Here is a 21933-nt window from a genome sequence, read left to right as displayed (position 1 = left end):
GCTTAATTCCAATCCACATATTCCAACAGGCAATGTACTCAGTAACGTACTTAATAATCTTAAGGCAAAAGGAGTACAAGAAACTTGATCTAAGCTGTCTGTCATGCTAAGGCGATGAAACTGATCAGGAAGAATATTTATAAAGCGATCTTTAATGGTAGAAGTGATGGTTCTATCATATTTGTGGCGGGGAGGCAGATTAGCAGCCTTGACTAAATGTAGTATACACAAGACTAGATAGTGATCTGAGATGTCTTCACTCTGCTGCAGAATTTCAGCGGCATCAATATTGATTCCATGTGACAATATTAGATCTAAAGTATGATTACGACAATGAGTGGGTCCCGACACGTCTTGTCTAACACCAATAGAGTTTAGAATGTCTGTAAATGCCAATCCTAATTTTTCATTATCTACATGGATATTAAAATCACCAACAACAAGGACTTTATCCGCAGCTAGTACTGCTGATAAAAAATCAGCAAATTCTTTGATAAAGTCTGTATGGTGTCCTGGTGGCCTGTATACAGTAGCCAGCACAAATGTAAAGTGATTTCGAGCCTCACTGTGATGGTACCACAAGCCTTCTCTCCTTTAATAGGCTTCTGGTAGGAGTGTAGACTTGTAAGAGTGAGTGGAAGTAGGAGGGTGCTGAGCCTGCGGTAGATCTGTAAGCAAGCGTTAACGTCTTAAATTTGATGCGAGCAGCAAGTGGTAGCCAGTGCAGAGAGAGATGAAGAGAGTCGTAACGTGGATTCTTTTGGGCTTGTTAAATACGAGACATGCTGCAGCGTTCTGAATCATTTGTAGAGGCTTGATTGTGCATGATGGCAGTCCAGCCAGAAGAGCATTGCAGTAATCAAGCCTAGAAATGACCAGGGCCTGGACCAGAAGTTGTGTTGCATGTTCTGTTAGAAAGGGTCTGATTTTCCTGATATTGTATAGTTCAAATCTGCATGAGCTGCGAGCTGTCTTCGCAATGTGGTCTTTGAAGGTAAGTTGGTCATCAAGGATTACTCCAAGATTTCTGGCCGAATTTGATGGGGTAATTGAGGATGTACCTACAGTAGCTGGGTGCTGAAATCATGATTTAGGGAAGACGAGAAAGGTTCCAGGTTGAGCTGTAGATGATTATTTTTCTTCCATGCCGAGATGTCCGCCAGACAGCTTGAGATTCATGCAGCTACTGTGGGATCATCTGGTTGGAATGAAAGGAGTCTCATCAGCATAGCAATGGTAGGAGAAACCATGTGCCTGTATGATGGGACCAAGTGATGTAGTGTAAATGGAGAAGAGGAGGGGTCCAAGAACTGAACCCTGAGGAACCCCTGTGGTCAGTTGATGAGTTTTGGATACCTCCCCTCTCCAGGCAACCCTGAAAGGCCTTCCTGTGAGATAGGATTCAAACCAGAGAAGTGGAGTACCTGTGATGCCCAGTGATGAGAGGGTGGACAGAAGGATCTGATGATTCACAGTGTCAAAGGATTAGGACAGCAGATAGATCGAGCAGAATGAGAACTGATGATTTGGAATTAGCTTTTGCAATCTGCAGGGATTCAGTGACCGACAGCAGTGCAGTCTCAGTCGAGTGGCCACTCTTGAAACCAGATTGATTGACATCCAATTGGTTGCTCTCTGAGAGGAAAGATGGCACCTGGTTGAAAACAACTCGTTCAAGTTTCATTTTTTCTATGAATGGTAGGAGAGAAACGGGTCTGAAGCTGTGTTTAATGTGTTTTTTTTTAAGCAGTGGGGTTACCCAAGCCTGCTTGAATGTGTTAGGGAAAGTGCCAGTGTGGAGAGATGTGTTGATGATATGTGTCAGTGCTGGTAAAAGTGTAGGAGCGATGGCTTGTAGAAGGTGTGAGGGGATGGGATCTAGAGGGCAGGTGGTGGGATGGCTGGAGAGGAGAAGTTTGGATACTTCTGTCTCAGTGAGGGGGGAGAATGAGGAGAGGAGGTGTGTTGCTGTGTGTGTGGTTGGTCTGAGTTCCTGTGTGTGTGGAGCGGAGAACTGACTGCTGATGGTAGATGTTTTGTCAGTGAAAAAATTAGCAAAATTATCAGCAGTTAGGGATGAGGTGGGTGGTGGTGGAGGGGGACAGAGGAGAGAGTTGAATGTTTTGAAGAGTGTGCGTGTGTTTGAAGTGCTGTTGATTTTGTTGTGGAAATAGGAGGATTTAGCAGCATGAATTTCAGCAGAAAAGGATGAGAGCAGAGACTGAAAGCTACTTAGGTCAGATTGGTCTTTTGATTTGTGCCATTTCCTCTCTGCAGCCCTGAGTTTGGTCCAATGTTCACAGAGAATATTTTTGGAAAGTGATCTAATATTCAACAACCCAAGCTTTATCATTTGTTTATCATTATTTTCTCTATTTTTTATTTGTTGAACATCAATTAAATTTTTACCCTTAAATGGGTTTGAAAGTTTTTTTTTTTTTACTAATTCAGGGTACAGACACAGTCTCTATGTAATAATATCTAGGTGAAAGAGTTTTTATGTGTTGGGAATTATCTGATTTCTGTAACGTGAGACGGCTAGCAAACATTAGTTTTAGCCAGTATGTCTGCTTCCTGATCTGAGCCCCAGTTTGTCATATTTCAGCTCTAAGACTATGTGCCATATTACTAGAGAGAAGAGCAGCACCATCCCGGAACAGATGAATACCATCTCTTTTCAACAGATCAGGTCTGCCCCAAAAACTTTTCCAATTGTCTATGAAACCTATATTATTCTGCGGATACCACTTAGACAGCCAGCCATTGAGTGATGATAATCTACTAACTATCTCATCACTCCGACGAACAGGAAGGGGACCAGAGCAAATTACTGTTTCTGACATTGTACTTGCGAGTTCACACACCTCTTTAATGTTAATTTTAGTGATCTCCGACTGGCGAAGTTGAACATCATTAGTGCAGACGTGAATAAGAATTTTAGAGTATTTACGATTAGCATTAGCCAGCACTTTTAAATTTGCTTTGATGTCAGGTGCTCTGGCTCCCGGCAAACATGTGACTATGGAGGCTGGTGTCTCTATTTTCATGTGCCGTGTAATAGAATTGCTAATAACTAGGGCACTTTCAACAGGATTCTCAGTGGGTGCGTCACTGAGTGGGGAGAACCTGTTTGATGTTCTTATTGGAACGGAAGAGTGGTGTTTTCCACGGCTAGGCCGCCTCACCGTTACCCAATTGCCCTGCTGTGCAGGCTCTACAGCCGGAACCGAACAATGTACAGAGCTCGCATCCAAAACTGTATCTGAAGCCCTTGTATTCTTACTATACTCGATTAAAGTTTAGATGCGTGTCTCTAATTCTGAGATTTTCTCTGTCAGCCTGACTATTTCCCTACATTTATGACATGTAAATCCCTAGTCACTGGCAGAGAAAGCTGTAAGGCTTGATTTTCCTGCTAAACGAAAACTGAGATCAAGCATCCTGCAATAAAGCAATAAAACTCGCCTAGAGAAGATCTCAGAGAAATAGCAAGGGGCAACGCCTTGCCCTAACTCCAAAAGGACAACGCCTCCCCCACCACACACACACACACAAACTCTCCTTCCCCCTGACTGAAAGTTATTCAAAACGTATAATGTAACTTGTGTATTTTTTGTTTTTCCCTTTTCATGTTTGGTATCATTTTAAATGTCTCAGGTGCAATTGGTAAAATGGTCTAAATTTCACAGCAGTCACTAGAATTATGAAGAAGATGGAAAACTAAGGAAAATTCTGTCCTCTTTTTGGGTGGTGTCTCTTCTCCTCTCCACCAAAACAGGTGTTGGTGTAATAAACATTTACGATCCTTTTGTTCTGGTTCTGGTATAAAAGGGAAAGAGCAAAGCAGTCAGGGGGGACCTTCTGTAACCAGAACCCCCATACAGAGATGGGTAAATGTCTGAAGACATTCACGTATCACTGTGTGTATATGCATTTCTTTGAGTAATCGATGTTATGCATTTAACATTTCTGAATTGGCTCCTAATTGTCTAATTGTAATGTACTTGGCATGATATATTTTTACTTGACAAATAAAATGTTATATTTGATTTACTCTGGATTCTCCTGATATCATTATTACCAATAAATTATGGGAGGCTAATGCTACCGTAAATCTGTGTCCAGGGTAGAACAAACTGAAGGCGCATGAATGAAGGAGCAGTAGGCACTTCATCTGAAGACCTTTTGATTTCTGTTTACCGCTGATTTAGCAAGTTGTATGGAAGTGGCTAAATTAAAATACATTTTTGTTCGAGTGAGCAGTAGGCAACCGACTAAAGACCTCTGACGAAGATCAGACTGGCGAGTTTATGTCCGTAAGTTTACCGCGAAATCCCGGGGCGAGTATCTCTGTGTGGCATCGGGTCCCTAATGACTGAACAATTGAAGATATAAGGTAATCAGAATAAATGAATATCTAAATTAATACATAACAAATGATTAATTTCTAATTGGAAACACAACCAAAGTGTAATAATCATTTGAAATTAGAGTCAGATTAAACGAGTGAAATTAAGTGAACATTCAGAGACGCTGAAAAGGCATACAAGCGTTAACCTTCGCCCAGGCATGTCGGATTACGTTTTTGGGCCGATGCGGGGTTCCTTACAAAGCTATACTGAACATGTGACAACAGAGCACATTACAATACAAGGAGGGGATGACATGTCTCACCGTGTTTGTAGACTGATCCGACTTATCACAGCTGTTTGATGGACACGTAGAAAAAGGAGCATGCGAGAGACTGATGACGAGTAAACAAGCTAGCGAGATGCAAACACGTTTTAATCTAATCTAGCGATTAGATTAATAGATTAAAAGCTAGCGACGTCAGATTAATGTGGTAGGACCACAGCAGCAGCACAACATATATTGATAAAGCAGTAGATGTGTTTGTGGATTTACACATCATTTAGAGACACACAAACATTAGTCCGCTGACACACAACTTTAAAATACAGCAGTGAATCCTCGAAATCAGGCTTTCCACACTTTTAGAAGTGGATCCTGAAATATGAGGAAATAAGGACCAACATCCTGAAATTTAAAATGCATCGGCCCATTTAATATACTGGAAAATGTAATATTATAAATCTTAAAATATCTACTCACTATGATGAAATATTGATAAATGTATTATTTATTTAAAAATTAATGTTATTTATATTAATCATTAATTTAATACACTAATAACTAATAATTTGATTGTAATAAAATTTGTATTCATTTATTTTAATCTAATTTATTGACTTTTTTTTACAGTTTTCTTACGAAAGTTTTCTTATTTGTCGTTTTAATTTTTTTTTTTTACAAATTTTCCCTGAATTCTTACATTTTAATCATTTGTTAATTTAACATTTAATATTATTCTGGGCTGGTGTGGTTACACGTGGTCTGTGGTTGTGAGGCTGTTTGGATGTACTGCCAAATTCTCTGAAACACATTTGGAGGTGGTTTATGGTAGAGAAATGAACAATCAATTCACACTCTCTCAAAATTTGCGACATCTGTGGCATTGTGCTGTGTGATAAAACTGCACATTTTAGAGTGGCCTTTCATTGTGGCCAGCCTACGGCACACCTGTGCAATAATCATGCTGTCTAATCAGCATCTTGATATGCCACACCTGTGAGTTGGACAGATTATCTCAGCAAAGGAGAAGTGCTCACCAACACAGATTTAGACAGATTTGTGAACAATATTTAAGAGAAATAGGCCTTTTGTGTACCTAGAAAAAGTCTTAGATCTTTGAGTTCAGCTCATGAAAAATGGGGCCAAAAACAAAAGTGTTGCGTCTATAATTTTACCACTCCACCCAAAACTTATTCTACACCTTTTATTTTGTTCCCAGCACTTCAGTAAGACCATTTTCATGGGATGTTCCTTTGTCGGTTAGCCCAGTTGGTCATTAATTGTTTCCTTCTCATTTCTAGTGGCATCTCTCCTAACAAGACTTGTAAAGCTGGAATGTGTGTTCCTTGAGAGAAATGGAGTAGATCAAAATATCGTCTATATACACAGTAAAGATGATACTGCTCCACAATATTGTCTCATAGCTTGAGCTTTTATTTTATTTTATTGAGTTTTTCTAACAAGTTTTTTGAAGCTGATTCATATACCACATGACCATAATCAAATACAGACTGGATCAGTTCTACATAAATAGTTTTTAATGAAGAACTATTTTGTTTATATGTTCAGCCCATATATGTTTCGTAGCAAAATAAATACCTAACATTTTAAAAACCTTCTCCCGCTCCAACAATCTCTCTTTCAGAAGATTCGTAATAGCGCCCCCTAGCATATAACAACAAAACATGGATTGCTGGGGTAGGAGTATATGATTTTAAGTTTATTTCTGAGAAGTACATAAAACGTAGACTGATTCTTATTTATAGTTTAAAAGAAGCATACTAATAGCACACTTGAATAAACTTCTTTTTCATAAGGATATCCTGCATTCTCCAACACTTGGACCCGTTGTGAGGAAATTGCTGACAAAAGTATTTCTGCTGTATTTCCTTTGCTTGTGGAAAGAGGATGGATGTGCCAATAATGTGATGAATACATTGATAAACGCTGCTTTTGTGTTTTCTTTCAGAGAGCTACAGAGGAGGATAATGTGGTGTACGCAGGAGTCTCGAGACGTTGATCAGATCTTTTGAAAGATTTCCCAATAAGTTTGAAGTTATGCATAATACCGGCCTGCATCATATTTGCTGAATGACATCCAGCACTTGTTTTGTATTGAGGCAGATGTTTTCTGTTACAGATATTAAATTACATTCCATTAAATAATTACATTACATTAAATTACAAATATTATGGAAAAACTATATATAGTTATATCATATTTTACATATTTTAATATTTATTTTTTCTCATTTTTTAATTGACCAAATTATGTAATATTAAGCCTTTTTTTAAGTCATATTTTTTTTAAGACGCAGGGTAGTAATAAATTAAATCACTTTGGCCAAAAGAAAAAAAAAAAAAAACACACTGTTGTTCCAAATGTGCTTTTGTTTGTGTTTTGTTTAATTTAAAGTTTCTGTGAATGATTTTTGTCAGTTAATGGCTGTGGTGTTCACAGTCCATGTCAAAAGGTCAAATATTATACATTAATAATGTCATATTAATGGATTTTAATTGAGGATATTTTAACAGTGTTTTTGTTTTATTTTATTTTATGCTTGTTGCATTCACACCACATCGTAATTACTGTAATTACCGTAAATTATAATTTGTCATTTTTGGAGAGCTCCAACTTCTTCCTGACTGCTGGAGACTCATATTGGGATTAATAGTGTTGCGATAGAAGCACATAATTCTGAATCTGATGACATGAACAAATAAAATCGTGTGTTTTCTCATCTCGTGATAACAGTAATCACGACATGGCGTGAACAAAGCATGTTTTCAATAGATTTTCTTGTTTGTCTCTGTTGAAGTGACAACTAATGTGTTATTTCACTAACAGCTCTCTCTTTCTCTCTCTGTGATATTTTATAGTTCTTAAAAGTTTACATGCAAGATATATCTTTATCTATCTATCTATCTATCTATCTATCTATCTATCTATATATATATATATATATATATATATATATATATATATATATATATATATATATATATATATATATTTCATATTTTTCCACATTTCTTCATGCCTCCTTAGTACAATTTTAAATAAAAATGCTTTAATATAATTTTAAATTCTTCAGCCTCCTTCTTGTCCTTTAAAGGGCATATTGCAGGTTAGAGCTTTAGTGATTCAATGTGTAGAAAAATAATGTATGAAATAGATTTTCTTGAAAAAACGTCGGCCTCTGATCGCGAATGCTTTCTGGCCGATGCGTGGACGATGCAAAGCTGTAAATACTGGCCGCTGTGCAGGGGCTTTATATGGCCTTTATTTATTTAGGCTGAACCTTTCAGGTTACACCGAGATAGAACATTGACACAGAATCAACCTAGAATCAATGTTTCTCATGACATCAAAGACCAACGTCACACACGCCATTCAAAACTAACGGAAAATCGACGCGGATCGTTTGCTTACCTTATGCTGAAACGATGCTGATTTCTGTTTTACACAGTTAACACATTTTCGTTTTTAAAAATCTCAAATACTTAATATTAATAGATAAATGAGCATGCTTATGTAATAATCACACATCACATTCAGGTAACATTGTTTTAATATTTACAAAATACAGTTACATATAGCCTGCATGTTTAGAGCATACATCCTCCTATATAAACCGTCAATATGACTAATAGAGAAGGCATTTACATTCAAATACAGAGGATTACATGAAAATTACAGGCTTAACAGTCTCAAGTTAAAAAATTAAAAACAATATTTACTCATGAACAAAACTGGTCATTTTCTTTTGTACATGTTATTTTTATTGGAGCACAAAAGGAAATGTAAGGCAGAACATCAAGAGACTGACAGTCTCAGTCATAATTCACTATCAGTTTCCTTTCTAATGGTGACTGAGACTGTGACTCTCTCCTTTTGTGTTCCACAAAAATAAGACATATGGGTGAGTAGATGGTTTATAAAGAAATCTTACCCTTGAAAACGGAGGACAGAAGAATATAGCAGATGAATTGGTTTTCCTTTGTAATTAAAATGTAAGTTCCTCGCTCTTGTATTGCCAGGAATGTAAACTCCTTGGGTGAAAAAGGTGACAAAGATGTAACCCACAATTTCAATAGCATAGACAAAACTATTTTTAATTACTTTTTAAAAAAATACATATTATGGGTCAAAAAAGAGGTTTAAACCAAACTGAAAAATCATGAAATGCCCATGAGAAGGATGCAATACTAGAGAAACCGGAAAATTAAAGTATGACCATTGGACGAGAAATACTGATTAGGTCAGCAGGGTCCAGCCAATCCCTCGTTAACAATTAAATATCACTTGTTTATATATTGATTATACATAAAATGAACAGTAGTTAATAAGATAGACGTGGTTTGTCATTGATAAAATGAGACTGGAAATTTAATCAGGATATTGTCTCAGATTATGCATGTGCTGTATAATATATAGTATTATTGTAGCAAAACTGAGCTCCTGTGACAGTGGAATCTGTAGAGAATATTTCAGTAAAGTCACTGAGAAAATGTATTAGGATTTTCAAACTTGTAGTTCCCTTTCAGTCGGTCACGTTCGACGTACGTCAGTAGTGACCGACGAATTGGGATATCGCTTAGAGAGCCCTATCATCTTCGTGTAAACTAAAACAAGCCAATGGAATTGGCGTGCGATATTTGCATAATGCGCACCGCCCCCGACAGGTGTATATAAATAGGAAGCAGATGCAATCGCACTCTGTCTTTCGCTTCTGAGCCATTCACTGGTGTCCTGTTCAGAAGACTCCTTTCTTCGTTTGTTTTATTCTAAAACATTGCCTCAGAAGAGGATTTACAGCGAGCTTTCAGTGCTGGTGAAAGGGCACGTTCAGCGAGGTCGCGAGTGTCCGAGGAGCCGAGCTATAAGCTCTAAAACTGCTGTTTTCACAGCAACACAAAGAGTGTGTGTGTGTAGCGATTTGGGCCGGTTCCTCGGTGTGTCAGGGAGTGGTGTACCTGACACATCGCGTCGCTCCCTGGGGGCTTCAGCACGAGTGAGTTGACTTCCCCTTCTAAAAGAGCTTTACAGACGAACCCTGACAGTATGTCATTTCGTCTGTGCGTTACTGGGTGCGGTCGTTCCCTGGTCCCTGCTGATGGGCACAATCGCTGCATCTCGTGTTTGGGCATTCTGCACGCTGAAGCAGCTTTTGTGGATGGTTCATGTTCCCATTGCGGGAACATGACCATCGCAGTGCTGAGGTCGAGGCTCTCCTTCCTGAAGTCTCAGGAAGCGGGAGTCCCCTCTCCTATGCCGCGTACGACCGTTTTTTCCGGCCCCGGGAACCGGAATGACGGTACGGCGCTGTATAGGGAGGGCGACCTGGGGATAACGGTCAGGGCTCCCCCGCCGAGCGGAAACGCTCCTCGGGCCCCTGCCGCCTCATCAGCACCGCAACCCATCGGGCCACCGTTGGTTTCCGCTGGGCCCTCTACGGACAGGTAACAGCCGTTACCTTTGGTGTGCCGGCGGCGGATCGGATGTCGATCGCTGCATCGGAAGGTGAGCCTGAGTCCTCGGGGGAGGAAGATTCGGACGCGCTGCCGCCCGGGATGGTAGCGTTGCCCGAGTCGGATCCCGAGCTCACGGCTGTGCTCTCCCGGGCCGCCTTGTGCGTCGGGCTTGAGTGGAACCCTCCACCCTGTCCCGGCCCATCTCGGTTGGACGATTGGTACTTGGGGGGGGGTCGCGCTGGTCAAATCCAGCGTCCCGCCCCAATGCCTTTCTTCCCGGAAGTACACGATGAGGTGACCAGGTCTTGGCAAGCTCCGTATGGGGCTCATACAGGGCCTGGTCCCTCGTCCGCCTTCACCTCCCTGGACGGCGGGGAAGCCAGGGAATACGCGAGGATCCCGCCAGTCGAGCTGTCTGTTGCGATGCAGTTGTGTCCAACGGCCGCTGGCTGGGGTGGTGAGCCGCGTCTCCCGTCCCAGGCCTGTGAATTCTCAGCCGGTCTGACTGAGAAAGCTTACAGTGCCTGTGGGCAGGCTGCCTCTGCCCTGCACGCGATGGCCCTTTTGCAGGTCTATCAGGCAAAAGCGCTGTCGCAGATGCCCCAGGAAGGTCCTGACCAACAGCTGCTTGGGGAGCTGCGCGCTGCCACTGACCTTTCCCTCCGGGCAACGAAGGTGACAGCGCGTTCTGTTGGCCAGGCGATGTCTACTCTGGTAGTCCAGCAACGCCACCTCTGGCTGACCTTGGCAGACATGAGGGAGACCGACAAACATCGGTTCCTGGATTCCCCCGTGTCTCCGGTCGGCCTTTTCGGCGACGCGGTGGAGAGCTGTGCCCAACAGTTCTCCGCTGCACAGAAGCAGGCTGAGGCTATCTGACATGTCATGCCACGGCGGTCTGCTGCTGCCTCCACCCAGCCGCCTGTGGCTCAGCCTCAGCCCGCTCGTCGCCGAGGGTGCCCGCCTGCGTCTTCCTCCGCCCCTGCTAAGTCGGCAAAGCAGCAGCCTACACCAGCCAAACAGCAGGGTGCCGGTCGCAGATGTGGTCAACCCAGGTGGCAAGCGCCCGGGGAAAACTCGGCTCTGAGACGGGCGACCTGGAGCGGAAGGTTCCTGCCCTTTGGTAGAGTATTCCATCTGCTCTCCCACCCCCGGAGGAGGGCCGGGGGGATTTTGTGGCGGCTGTCCATCTACCGCCGCTGGCTCTCCGGAGTCCAGCGGTACCCACTTTGCCACAAAAAGAGCAGTTTCCTCAAACTCCAGGTCACAACTAGGTGTGTCTGCCAGTGTGCCAGGCCCCGCCTCGCCGCTGGCAGCTCCCTCCCCATTCGCCAGCAGGCGGCAGTGTGATGGCGCAGACCGCGTCCCGTGCGCCGTCTCCCATGCACACTGCTGCCTCGCAGAGTCCGACCCCACTACGGGCCGCTCCCAAGCCGTCCGAGTCGGGTCCCTCTCTGCCTTGCTGCCCCACCCCCGGTGCATCTGTGGTGCCTTTGGTCCCGCTGGCTCAGTGTCTGGAAGCGTGGATAGCGCTCCCCAGCCTGTCCAGTTGGCTCATTCGTACTATCAGACTCGGCTATGCGATTCAGTTCGCCCGGCGTCCCCCGGTCTTCAGGGCTGTCCACTTCACTCCGGTGTCGTTGTACAGTGCACCTGTTCTCCGGGTGGAGATTGCTGTCCTCCTGGCGAAGGATACAATCAAGCCAGTCCCTCCAGCCGATATGAAGTCGGGGTTCTACAGCCCCTACTTCATTGTACCGAAAAAGGGCGGTGGGCTACGGCCAATCCTGGACCGTCCCCAGGATTGGTTTGCAGCAATAGACCTGAAGGACGCGTACTTTCATGTCTCGATTCTGCCTCGACGCAGACCCTTCCTCCGGTCTGCGTTCGAGGGTCGGGCATGTCGGTACAAAGTCCTACCCGACATGGTTGTAGCTCCCAGCCGGTTGGGTCTTCAGGTCAACTGGGACAAGAGCAAACTCGCCCCCGGGCAGAGGATCTCTTGTCTCGGTCTCGAGCTAGACTCGGTCGCACGGACTGCGCGTCTCACCGAGGCGCGCGTCCAGTCTGTGTTGAACTGCCTGAGCTCGCTCATGCGCAGGACAGCGGCTCCACTGAAAGATTTTCAGAGGCTCCTGGGGCATATGGCATCTGCAGCCGCGGTCACGCCGCTCGGATTGCTTCATATGAGACCGCTTCAACACTGGCTCCGCGGCCGGGTCCCGAGATGGGCGTGGCAGTGCGGCACGCTCCGTGTCCCCGTGACACCGAGCTGCCGTCGCACCCTTGTCCGGTGGTTGGACCCTTCGTTCCTGTGGGCCGGAGTACCCCTCGAACGAGTGTCCAGGCACGCTGTGGTCTCCACGGTTCGTCTTGCGCTGGCCCGCTTCAAGAAGCGGTTGTCAGGCAAGCACGGTCTAGTCCGCTCACACAGCACTGCGGCCGTTGCGTACACCAACCGTCAAGGTGGTCTACGCTTCCGTCGCATGTCGCAACTCGCCCGCCATCTCTTGTTGTGGAGTCAGAAGGATCTGAGGTCCCTTCGGGCCACTCTGTGTCTCAGGTGGGCTCAACCGTGCAGCCGACGAGCTGTCACGGCAGCATCCACTTGCGGGCGAGTGGCGGCTCCACCCCCAGGCGGTCCAGCTGATGTGGCAGCATTTCGGCGAGGCCCAGGTAGACCTGTTTGCCTCCCCGGAAACTGCCCACTGCCAGTGGTTTTATTCCCTGACCGGCGGCACGCTCGGCACGGATGCCCTGGCACACAGCTGGCCCCCGGGTCTGTGCAAATATGCGTTTCCCCCAGTGAGCCTTCTCGCACAACTCATGTGCAAGGTCAGGGAGGACGGGGAGCAGGTTCTGTTAGTGGCTCCGTACTGGCCCACTCGGACCTGGTTCTCAGACCTCATTCTCCTCGCGACAGCCCCTCCCTGGCCGATTCCTCTGAGGAAGGACCCCCTGACTCAGAGACGGGGCACCCTGTGGCACCCGCGTCCCGATCTATGGAACCTCCACGTGTGGTCCCTGGACGGGATGCGGAGGTTCTGAGTGATCTCCCGCAAGCGGTCGTAGACACCAACACTTCCGCTAGAGCTCCTTCCACTATGCGTTGAAGTGGAACCTGTTCGTCGAATGGTGCGCCTCTCGCCGAGAGGACCCCCGATCATGTTCGGTCGGATCCGTGCTTTCCTTTCTGCAAGAAGGGTTGGAGCGAAGGCTGTCTCCCTCCACCCTGAAGGTGTATGTCGCTGCTATCGCTGCACATCACCACACAGTTGAGGGTAAGTCCCTGGGGAAACACGATCTGATCGTCAGATTCCTGAGGGGGGCGAGGAGACTAAATCCTCCTCGTCCTTCCTCCGTACCCTCTTGGGATCTGACCCTGGTTCTCACAGCTCTCCGGGGTCATCCCTTTGAGCCTTTGCGATCAGTTGACCTAAAATTAATGTCTCTAAAGACGGTTCTTCTGGTTGCATTGGCTTCCCTGAAGAGGGTAGGGGATCTGCATGCATTTGTCTGTTGTACCCACTCTAAGCTTGCAATGCCATTCCCGCCACTGGCCGGATACGTGCATACTTTCACTCCAGTCGTGTTCCCCGCTTGGCGAACCCTGTCGAGTTCCTCCGCCTCCCCCTTCGGCTCGGACATTGCGGAGTGTCTGATGCCAGGTCTACATCCGTCGCTGACGCTGTTTGTTGGCTGGGGCCCATATGTCGTGACCCCTCTATGTGAGCGGTCCCATATGTGTATTTTCCGCGGTTTAAAACTCCCTACGGGCCGAGTCCGTGTCTTTCCCTTAGCAGAGCCAGCTCTGCTGTCACCTGTCAGATGAGTCTCCCCCTACCAGGTGGAGCCATCCCAGGGACTCCATATGCGTACTGCCCCCCGGGCCAGTCCACGTGTGTATTTCCCACGTAAACTCCTCCCCCATTGGGTAGGTAGTGGTCTCCGCAGCGTCCCTTACGGGTTCGCTTCCCCAGTGTGTCTAGTTTACTTAGTGGGTAGTGGTTAGACAGCAGTAGACACTCTCGGTGTAAGCTCGCCCCCTTCACCGCCAGCCGGTGCTATGGGCGGCTGAGCTTGCGCTGGGCACTGGTAGGGGTTTCGTAACTGTGGCGCTTTAGTTGGGATCCCAATTCGTCGGTCACTACTGACGTACGTCGAACGTGACCGACTGAAAGGGAACGTCTCGGTTACGTATGTAACCCTCGTTCCCTGAAGGAGGGAACGGAGACGTACGTCCCGTCGCCACAGTTTCTGTACCCTCGCTGTAGTGCGGACACCAGACTCCTCAGCGAAAAACAGAGTGCGATTGCATCTGCTTCCTATTTATATACACCTGTCGGGGGCGGTGCGCATTATGCAAATATCGCACGCCAATTCCATTGGCTTGTTTTAGTTTACACGAAGATGATAGGGCTCTCTAAGCGATATCCCAATTCGTCGGTCACTACTGACGTACGTCTCCGTTCCCTCCTTCAGGGAACGAGGGTTACATACGTAACCGAGACGTTTTCTTTTCTTTTCTCTCTCACAACCACAACAGTTAAATTTGTACTAATCTTATTCTACGAATTCAAATTATTCTCAAAGGCTCAAATTTTCGCTGATCATTCAAATAAATTACCTGTAATGAAAAAAATCCTATCATCCATAAAAATGACTTCTATCCCTCTCTAACATAGTCTTAAATATTAATTGTAAAATAGTAGCATTTATAATCAATTAGTGGCTTCTTTTCATTTCTTGCCAAAAGCATAATTCTACAATGCAAGGCAATTTTGGGGTGGTGCTGTGTTGATTACTGATTGATTAATAACGACAAGAAAATGTTTATCACTGCATAGAGCACATGTTTGAGTGGGATGTCACATACTGATATGTCATATGTGAGATCTCGCATATCAGTTCACAAATAAAATCTGTCCATGACTTCACACTTTTGATAAAGGTGTACAGCAACTGCAGAATAAGGTGCGGTCACACTACCCATTTCATTCCACTGACCTCCATATGCAGACAAATGCGGGAGACCAGAAACACAAGCTTATGCAAAAAGTTTGGTTTGGAACTCTGACCTGCGATTTCACACACGACTATGTGTAAAGAGTACAAAATCGCTACAAGAAGGTGTGACCTAATGGCTAAATTAAAAAAAAGTGTAGTAAAGTCGAATAGACTGTATATTTTTATATTTTGAATATACTATTTGTTAAATGTTGAATTCATGTTTATAAAAAAGACTCTGCAGACGTCATATCACGCCAGTTGCAGTGTCCGAAGAAAATTCACATGCTCAAAGTAATGTGTCTGCAGCTTAAATGTGAGCATATGAATATCTTAATTTCTGTTTCTTAGAATAGGACTTGTGCACCACCAGAAAAGAATTTGAAAAGGTTTAACTGTTGTGTTGTTTGTAAGAGAGAAAGAGAGAGAAAAGTTTGCAACGTCTAAAAAACATTGTGTGATTATTCTTTACAACAAGAAATCCAAGTGTCACAGGTGCTCAGTTTTACTATAGTAATACCCTCACAGAACATGGTAGTAATCAGCCATCCATGCAAAAGCAGAGGTCGGTGTGGTGTACTGTTGGTACATCTGTCCAGGCCAAGATCTGATGTATTCATGCCTTCAGCTGGGGATCCCAGAGACCCTGCAATAAAAATAGTAGAGTTCAAAATCCATTGTACATGCCCATTACAAAGTACATCTGGTAACATAAATCACCATTCCAGGTTCAATTTAACTTTAGCTCAATAGACGATATTTGTAGCATAATATTGCCCAAAAGAAGCAGTTTTGACTTGCACTCTGAATATTCCTTTAATATGGCATTTTGTGAGAGGCCTTGTCACATTTTCTTCTACAAGTAATTTTTATTCAAAATGAACGATTAATGTAAAATATAAAGAATTCATGCATTTACAAACCTCATTTGGATAAATATGATGGTTTACACAGGAAAGCCTGTCAGTGATGGGCTGTAATGAAAAAGAAAAGACACATTACATATATACCTATCAAAATAGACTAATACAGATTGAAGTTGTGACCAGTCTCTTAATCTCGGTAGTGGCAGCTATTGGGGAAACTCACCATCTTCATGGCATCAAGGCCACGTCCTGAAGAATCTCAGCGGCAAACGCTGGGGATCATATCTCATCTGGTAACAAGAGCACAGCCATAATTGAAAGAACTCTAATGACATCTTTACCCCCTGATATTGTATTGGTGACTTTAATTCAAACATTTTAGAGGCCTAAAGCTGTCGACCCCCTGAACCAGTCAGCATTTAAAGTATTTAAGTATTTGGTAACACTTTACAATAAGGTCCATTAGTTAACATTAGATACTAATACATTATTAAAATCTTGTTAACATTAGTTAAAGCACTGTGAACCAACATGAACAAACAATGAACTGTATTTTCATTAACTAACATTAACAAAAATTAGTAAATACAGCAACAAATGTATTGCTCATAGTTTGTTCATGTTAGTTAATACATTAACTAATGTTTAACAAATGAAACTTCTTGTAAAGAGTTACCAAATATTTAGTAAAACGTATTTAAAAATGTATCAGTAAAAAATACATATAAATAAATAACTCAAAAAAGACCTAGAAAAAAATATTAATGACCATAACATCCTGTTATCATAATAGTTTATCATAACTACAACCACTAAAACATTATTTGTCACCTCATCTCATTTCGCTGATTATTTTATGCTAAAGGATTTTTTCACAGACACTCTCACTGAAACAACCAGGGGTTAAAGGGTTAGTTCATCCAAAAATAAAAATAGTGTCATTAATTACTCACCCTCATGTCGTTCCACACCCGTAAGACCTTCATTCATCTTCTGAACACAAATTAAGATATTTTTGATGAAATCCGATGGCTCAGTGAGGCCTGAGCAATGACATTTCCTCTCTCAAGATCCATTAATGTACTAAAAACATATTTAAATCAGTTCATGTGAGTACAGTGGTTCAATATTAATATTATAAAGCAACAAGAATATTCTTGGTGTGCCAAAAAACAAAATAATGACTTATATAGTGACACTCATAACATAACACTCCGAAGCTCCCTGAAGCAGTGTTTGGAAATCGGCCATCACTATATAAGTCGTTATTTTGTTTTTTGGCACACCAAAAATATTCTCATCGCTTTATAATATTAATATTGAACCACTGTACTCACATGAACTGATTTAAATATGTTTTTTAGTACATTAATGGATCTTGAGAGAGGAAATGTCATTGCTGGCTATGAAGGCCTCACTGAGCCATCGGATTTCAACAAAAATATCTTAATTTGTGTTCTGAAGATTAATGAAGATCTTGCGGGTGTGGAACGACATGAGGGTGAGTAATTAATGGCGTTATTTTCATTTTTGGATGAACTACTAACCCTTTAATGATTTTAAAATGTGATTTTTTTTTTTTTTTTTTTTTTTTCAAAAACAAAAAAAAAATCTTACAGACCCCAAACTTTTGAACAGTAGTGTATGTTTGAGGATTTGCTTACTGGTTATATCGTTTTTAGATTTTCTTGGACAGGAGTGCAGGCCATCAGCATGGAAGAATCTAGAAACATAAACAGTTTATCACAGAGCCTATATAATGTCAGGTTCATTAGAATCAAACCAGCTACAGCAAAGGTGAAATGCAGGTAAGAGAAAGTAGAATAAACAGAATATATAAACAAAAATGTATTAACAAAATTTGTTTTAGGCTAAATTCATTTTATATTGATCTGTGTTACTTACGTTTGGATGTCAGAACCTTACAAACTGTAATATTAAAAAACAATTTTGCAAAAGAAAATAACATGCATGGTGATATAGGTAAAATATTTTGTGGGGCAACACTTTGGAATGGGAAACATATTTACTATTAACTTTTGCCTCAAACTCTTAATATACTGCTTATTAATAGACCGTAAGGTAGTTACAGCATTTAAGGGTGGATATCAGGTGGGATTTAGGGATGTTGTAGAATAAGCCCTTGTGAAAAAGAAGTGCACTTAATTGTATTGAAAGTGTACTTTGTGTGTACTTAGTATACTTTTTAAAAAGTGCACTTGCAGATAATACAATATAATTAAAATTAAAGGCCACTTAAGTGTACTTAAATGGAATATACTTGAATGACAATATTTATTATCATGCTTAAGTGCACTTTTTAAAAATGTACTTTGTAATAATGTCAAATTAAGTTGTACTTAAAGGAAGTACACTTTAATGAAAATATTTATTAACACGCTTAAGTGCACTTTTTAAAAGTGCTCTTTGTAATAATGTCAAATTAAGTTGTACTTAAAGAAAGTACACTTTAATGACAATATTTACTAACACGCTTGAGTGCACTTTTTAAAAATACCCTTTGTAATAGTGTCAAATTAAGTTTTACTTAAAGAAAGTACACTTGAATGACAATATTTATTATCATGCTTAAGTGCACTTTTTAAAAATGCCCTTTGTAATAATGTCAAATTAAGCTGTACTTAAAGTACACTTAAATGACAATATTTACTAACACGCTTGAGTGCACTTTTTAAAAATACACTTTGTAATAATGACTTATTAAATGTACTTACAGAAAGTAAACTTTAATGACAATGTTTATTAACACACTTGAGTGCACTTTTTAAAAATGCACTTTCTAATAATGACTTATTAAGTTGTACTTAAAAAAGTACACTTTTATATCAATATTTATTAACACGCTTAAGTGCACTTTTTAAAAATGCACTTTGTAATAATTACTTATTAAGTTGTACTTAAAGAAAGTACACTTAAATGACAATATTTATTAACACTTTAAAGAATGCACTTTGTAATGACTTATTAAGTTGTACTTGAAGAAAGTATACTTTCATGACAATATTTCTAAACATGCTTAAGAGCACTTTTTAAAAATGCACTTAATTTTTACTTAATTATGACTTTATAGTGTTTTAAATAAGTAAACTTATTCTGATGTATTGACATATATTAAAGCACATGAAAAATAATTTATTTTAATTTCAACTTAAGTGTGTTGTCCAAGATGACATTTGTTAATGTATTTTAAATGTGCTTAGTCTTTAATACTGTGTGCATTAATACACTTGAAATTTATTTTTCTGAATTTCAAAACACTTGCTTATACAGTGTATAATCCTGTACAACTTATTGTTGAAATGTTTATCACCGGCTCCTACTCTAAACTCGACTAGTGTCAGTTTTCTACATAATATTTGACATAAAATGTTTTTTTTTTTTTTTTTTTTTTTTACGCAGTGCTGTATTTGTGATACACTCTAAAAAATGCTGGGTTAAAAACAACCCAAGTTGGGTTGAAAATGGACAAACCCAGTTTTAACCCAGCAATAGGGTTAAATGTTTGCCCAACCTGCTGGGTAGTTTTATTTAACTCAACTATTGTTTAAAAATGACTGTATTGCTTAATTAAAATTACCCCAAAGTATGTTGGAAATGAACATTTATTAATGTTAAATGAATAATTATTAAACAATAAACATTTATTAAATTGCTTATTAATAAATTTATATTAATAAACTATTAAACTATTAAATTTATATTAATAAAATATTAAAGCTTATTAATAAACATTCACCTTTTGTATATTATTGTTGTCTCTAATTGCATCTGTTTTTTTTTTTTTTTTTCTGGCCCAACTATTTTGGGTTCATTTAAAGCTAGCCATATAGCAATTTTTAAACAATAGTTGGTTTAAATAAAACTAACCAGCAGGTTGGGGCAAACATTTAACCCAACCACTGGGTTAAAACAACCCAATCGCTGGGTTTGTCCATTTTCAACCCAACTTGGGTTGTTTTTAACCCAGCATTTTTTAGAGTGTAATGCAACAGTGCTGTACTTTACATATCTGTATAATACTTATAATATCATTGTTGTTCTAAGTTGATTAAACCTATTTAATTGCAAGCAAAAGTTTAACAGATCTAAAAATTAATTTGAAATCATATTCAGTTAAAATACATTTAATTTTAATCAGACTAAACTACAAAATAATTGAATTTCAGTTAGGTGAATGAGTCAAGTTCTGTAAACGTACAGTCTAACTACAACAATGAATTAGAAAAACTTAAACTTGAACAAATTTAATCATGCGCATGCGCCACAATACTACGTCATGACGGTGCATTACTTCACCAGAGTTTGAAAAATGCACCTTCAGCCATCTTTCTGTGATCGCGATGCGTGAGGCAACTTTGCTGATCAAAGAAGAAAACAAAGGAGCGCACGTTTGGATGACTACAGATGAGACGTTATGTATTACAAATAAAGAAGCAAGTAAGTATCTTGATATAGGCTATGCTCTCTTCATTTTTATTTTTTCACCGGAACATAGCAGTTCTTATGAGTGTAACTTATTTAGTTTAATCGCAATATGGAGGTGAATTAATCATGTTTCCTGTCATTTATTTATGATTGCATTATAATAATTAATATAATATGAACGTGGTTGCGTGTGTGGGCGTGTTCAATGAATTTGGCTGCTGAAAATATATTTTAATTGAACTCTGACTCTTTAAATAATTTTAAATGACTTTAAGTTAAATTAAGATCTGATTTTGTAACATTAAAGACAATTATATACATTTAATCGCTATTATAACCACCAGTAATGCTTATAATCTATTTTTCTTTTTGCATTTGAAAAGTTAGTTGTTCAATTACTGTTTGTGTTTGTAATATGTAATATTTTTGTGCTTATCTGTTGTTTTATATATTCATTTTGTAGGATCAGTACAGATTTGTTATTGGAGATACAGTGCAAGCTGTGTGGAATCAAAGACCTGTATTGATGAGGTGAGGTTCCATGTTTTTCCATTAATTCAGCCACCCTGATCACACACTACAAGCTAAAACACTGCCATCAACTGTCCTTATAGCTTTTAAATGCTTTGAATCTTTTCTGTTTGCAAGTAATACATTCTCACCTGTGCACTTACAAATCCCCATCTAATCATGATATATTTATATTTATATATAATGATATTATATAATTATTTTCAAAGCAAAACCCCCCAATGTGCTTGGGCCTTGGGTTATTTATCTATATTTGTGTAATTGATAAAGTTATGTTTAATTCCTTGTAAAGTAGGAATAAAAATGTTCTCTATGTTTAAAGGCCAGTGTCAGTGAAGATGGTGTGGTCACTGGAATCCTGGTGTTTGTGGGAAATGTGAAGGAGCTTCTCCCAGGATTCTACTACAGTGTTGTCCTGATGACTGAGGTAATTCATCTTGGGTGATGCAGTTGCGGTTAAAAGTTTACTTACACCTTGCAGAATAAACTGCTTCATCAGGGAAGTACTAAATAAAGAAACAAATACAATGCTAATTTGTATGATTTGTTTGTTTTATAATAAAGTTATGATTATGTAAACTTTAGAATTACATAATCATATTTCTACTCTAAATTGTTTTTTGAAATATAAACATTTAAATTGTAGCTGTCATAAATTATGTATTCAAACATTAAATACATAAATTAATTATAAAAATGTTTTTTTTAAATAAAATTATAATGAATATGTAACATGGTGCATATAATTAGCAGAATGCTCCTCTCTATAGCTGACTAATGAGTTTATGCTGAATATGATTTTTCTGAAGTAAATGTGATGTTACGTGACATTGTTTACAAGCTGTTTCATTGACGTCTTTCCATGCGTTGAAACACTGATTGAGCGATTAAATGTGACAAGTTATGGGTCAGTTGTACTGTATCTTGTAACATACCTTCAGATGTTCATTCATATTTATTTCACACTGTAACTGGT

General features: G+C 40.6%; 1 protein-coding gene across 1 annotated transcript; it reads right to left on the bottom strand.

Moving 5' to 3' along the window:
* Nucleotides 1–2594: 2594 nt before the first annotated feature.
* LOC137003009 (uncharacterized) lies at nt 2595–13516 on the bottom strand. The gene is made up of 2 exons (XM_067363020.1): nt 13489–13516; nt 2595–3214 (listed from the first exon to the last, which is right to left on the bottom strand). The coding sequence occupies exons 1-2, from the start codon at nt 13514–13516 to the stop codon at nt 2595–2597; spliced, it is 648 nt and encodes a 215-aa protein (XP_067219121.1).
* Nucleotides 13517–21933: the final 8417 nt, after the last annotated feature.

Source organism: Chanodichthys erythropterus, chromosome 3 (assembly GCF_024489055.1).
Source record: "Chanodichthys erythropterus isolate Z2021 chromosome 3, ASM2448905v1, whole genome shotgun sequence".
Taxonomy (NCBI): domain Eukaryota; kingdom Metazoa; phylum Chordata; class Actinopteri; order Cypriniformes; family Xenocyprididae; genus Chanodichthys; species Chanodichthys erythropterus.
This window is presented reverse-complemented; position numbering and strand designations above follow the sequence as displayed.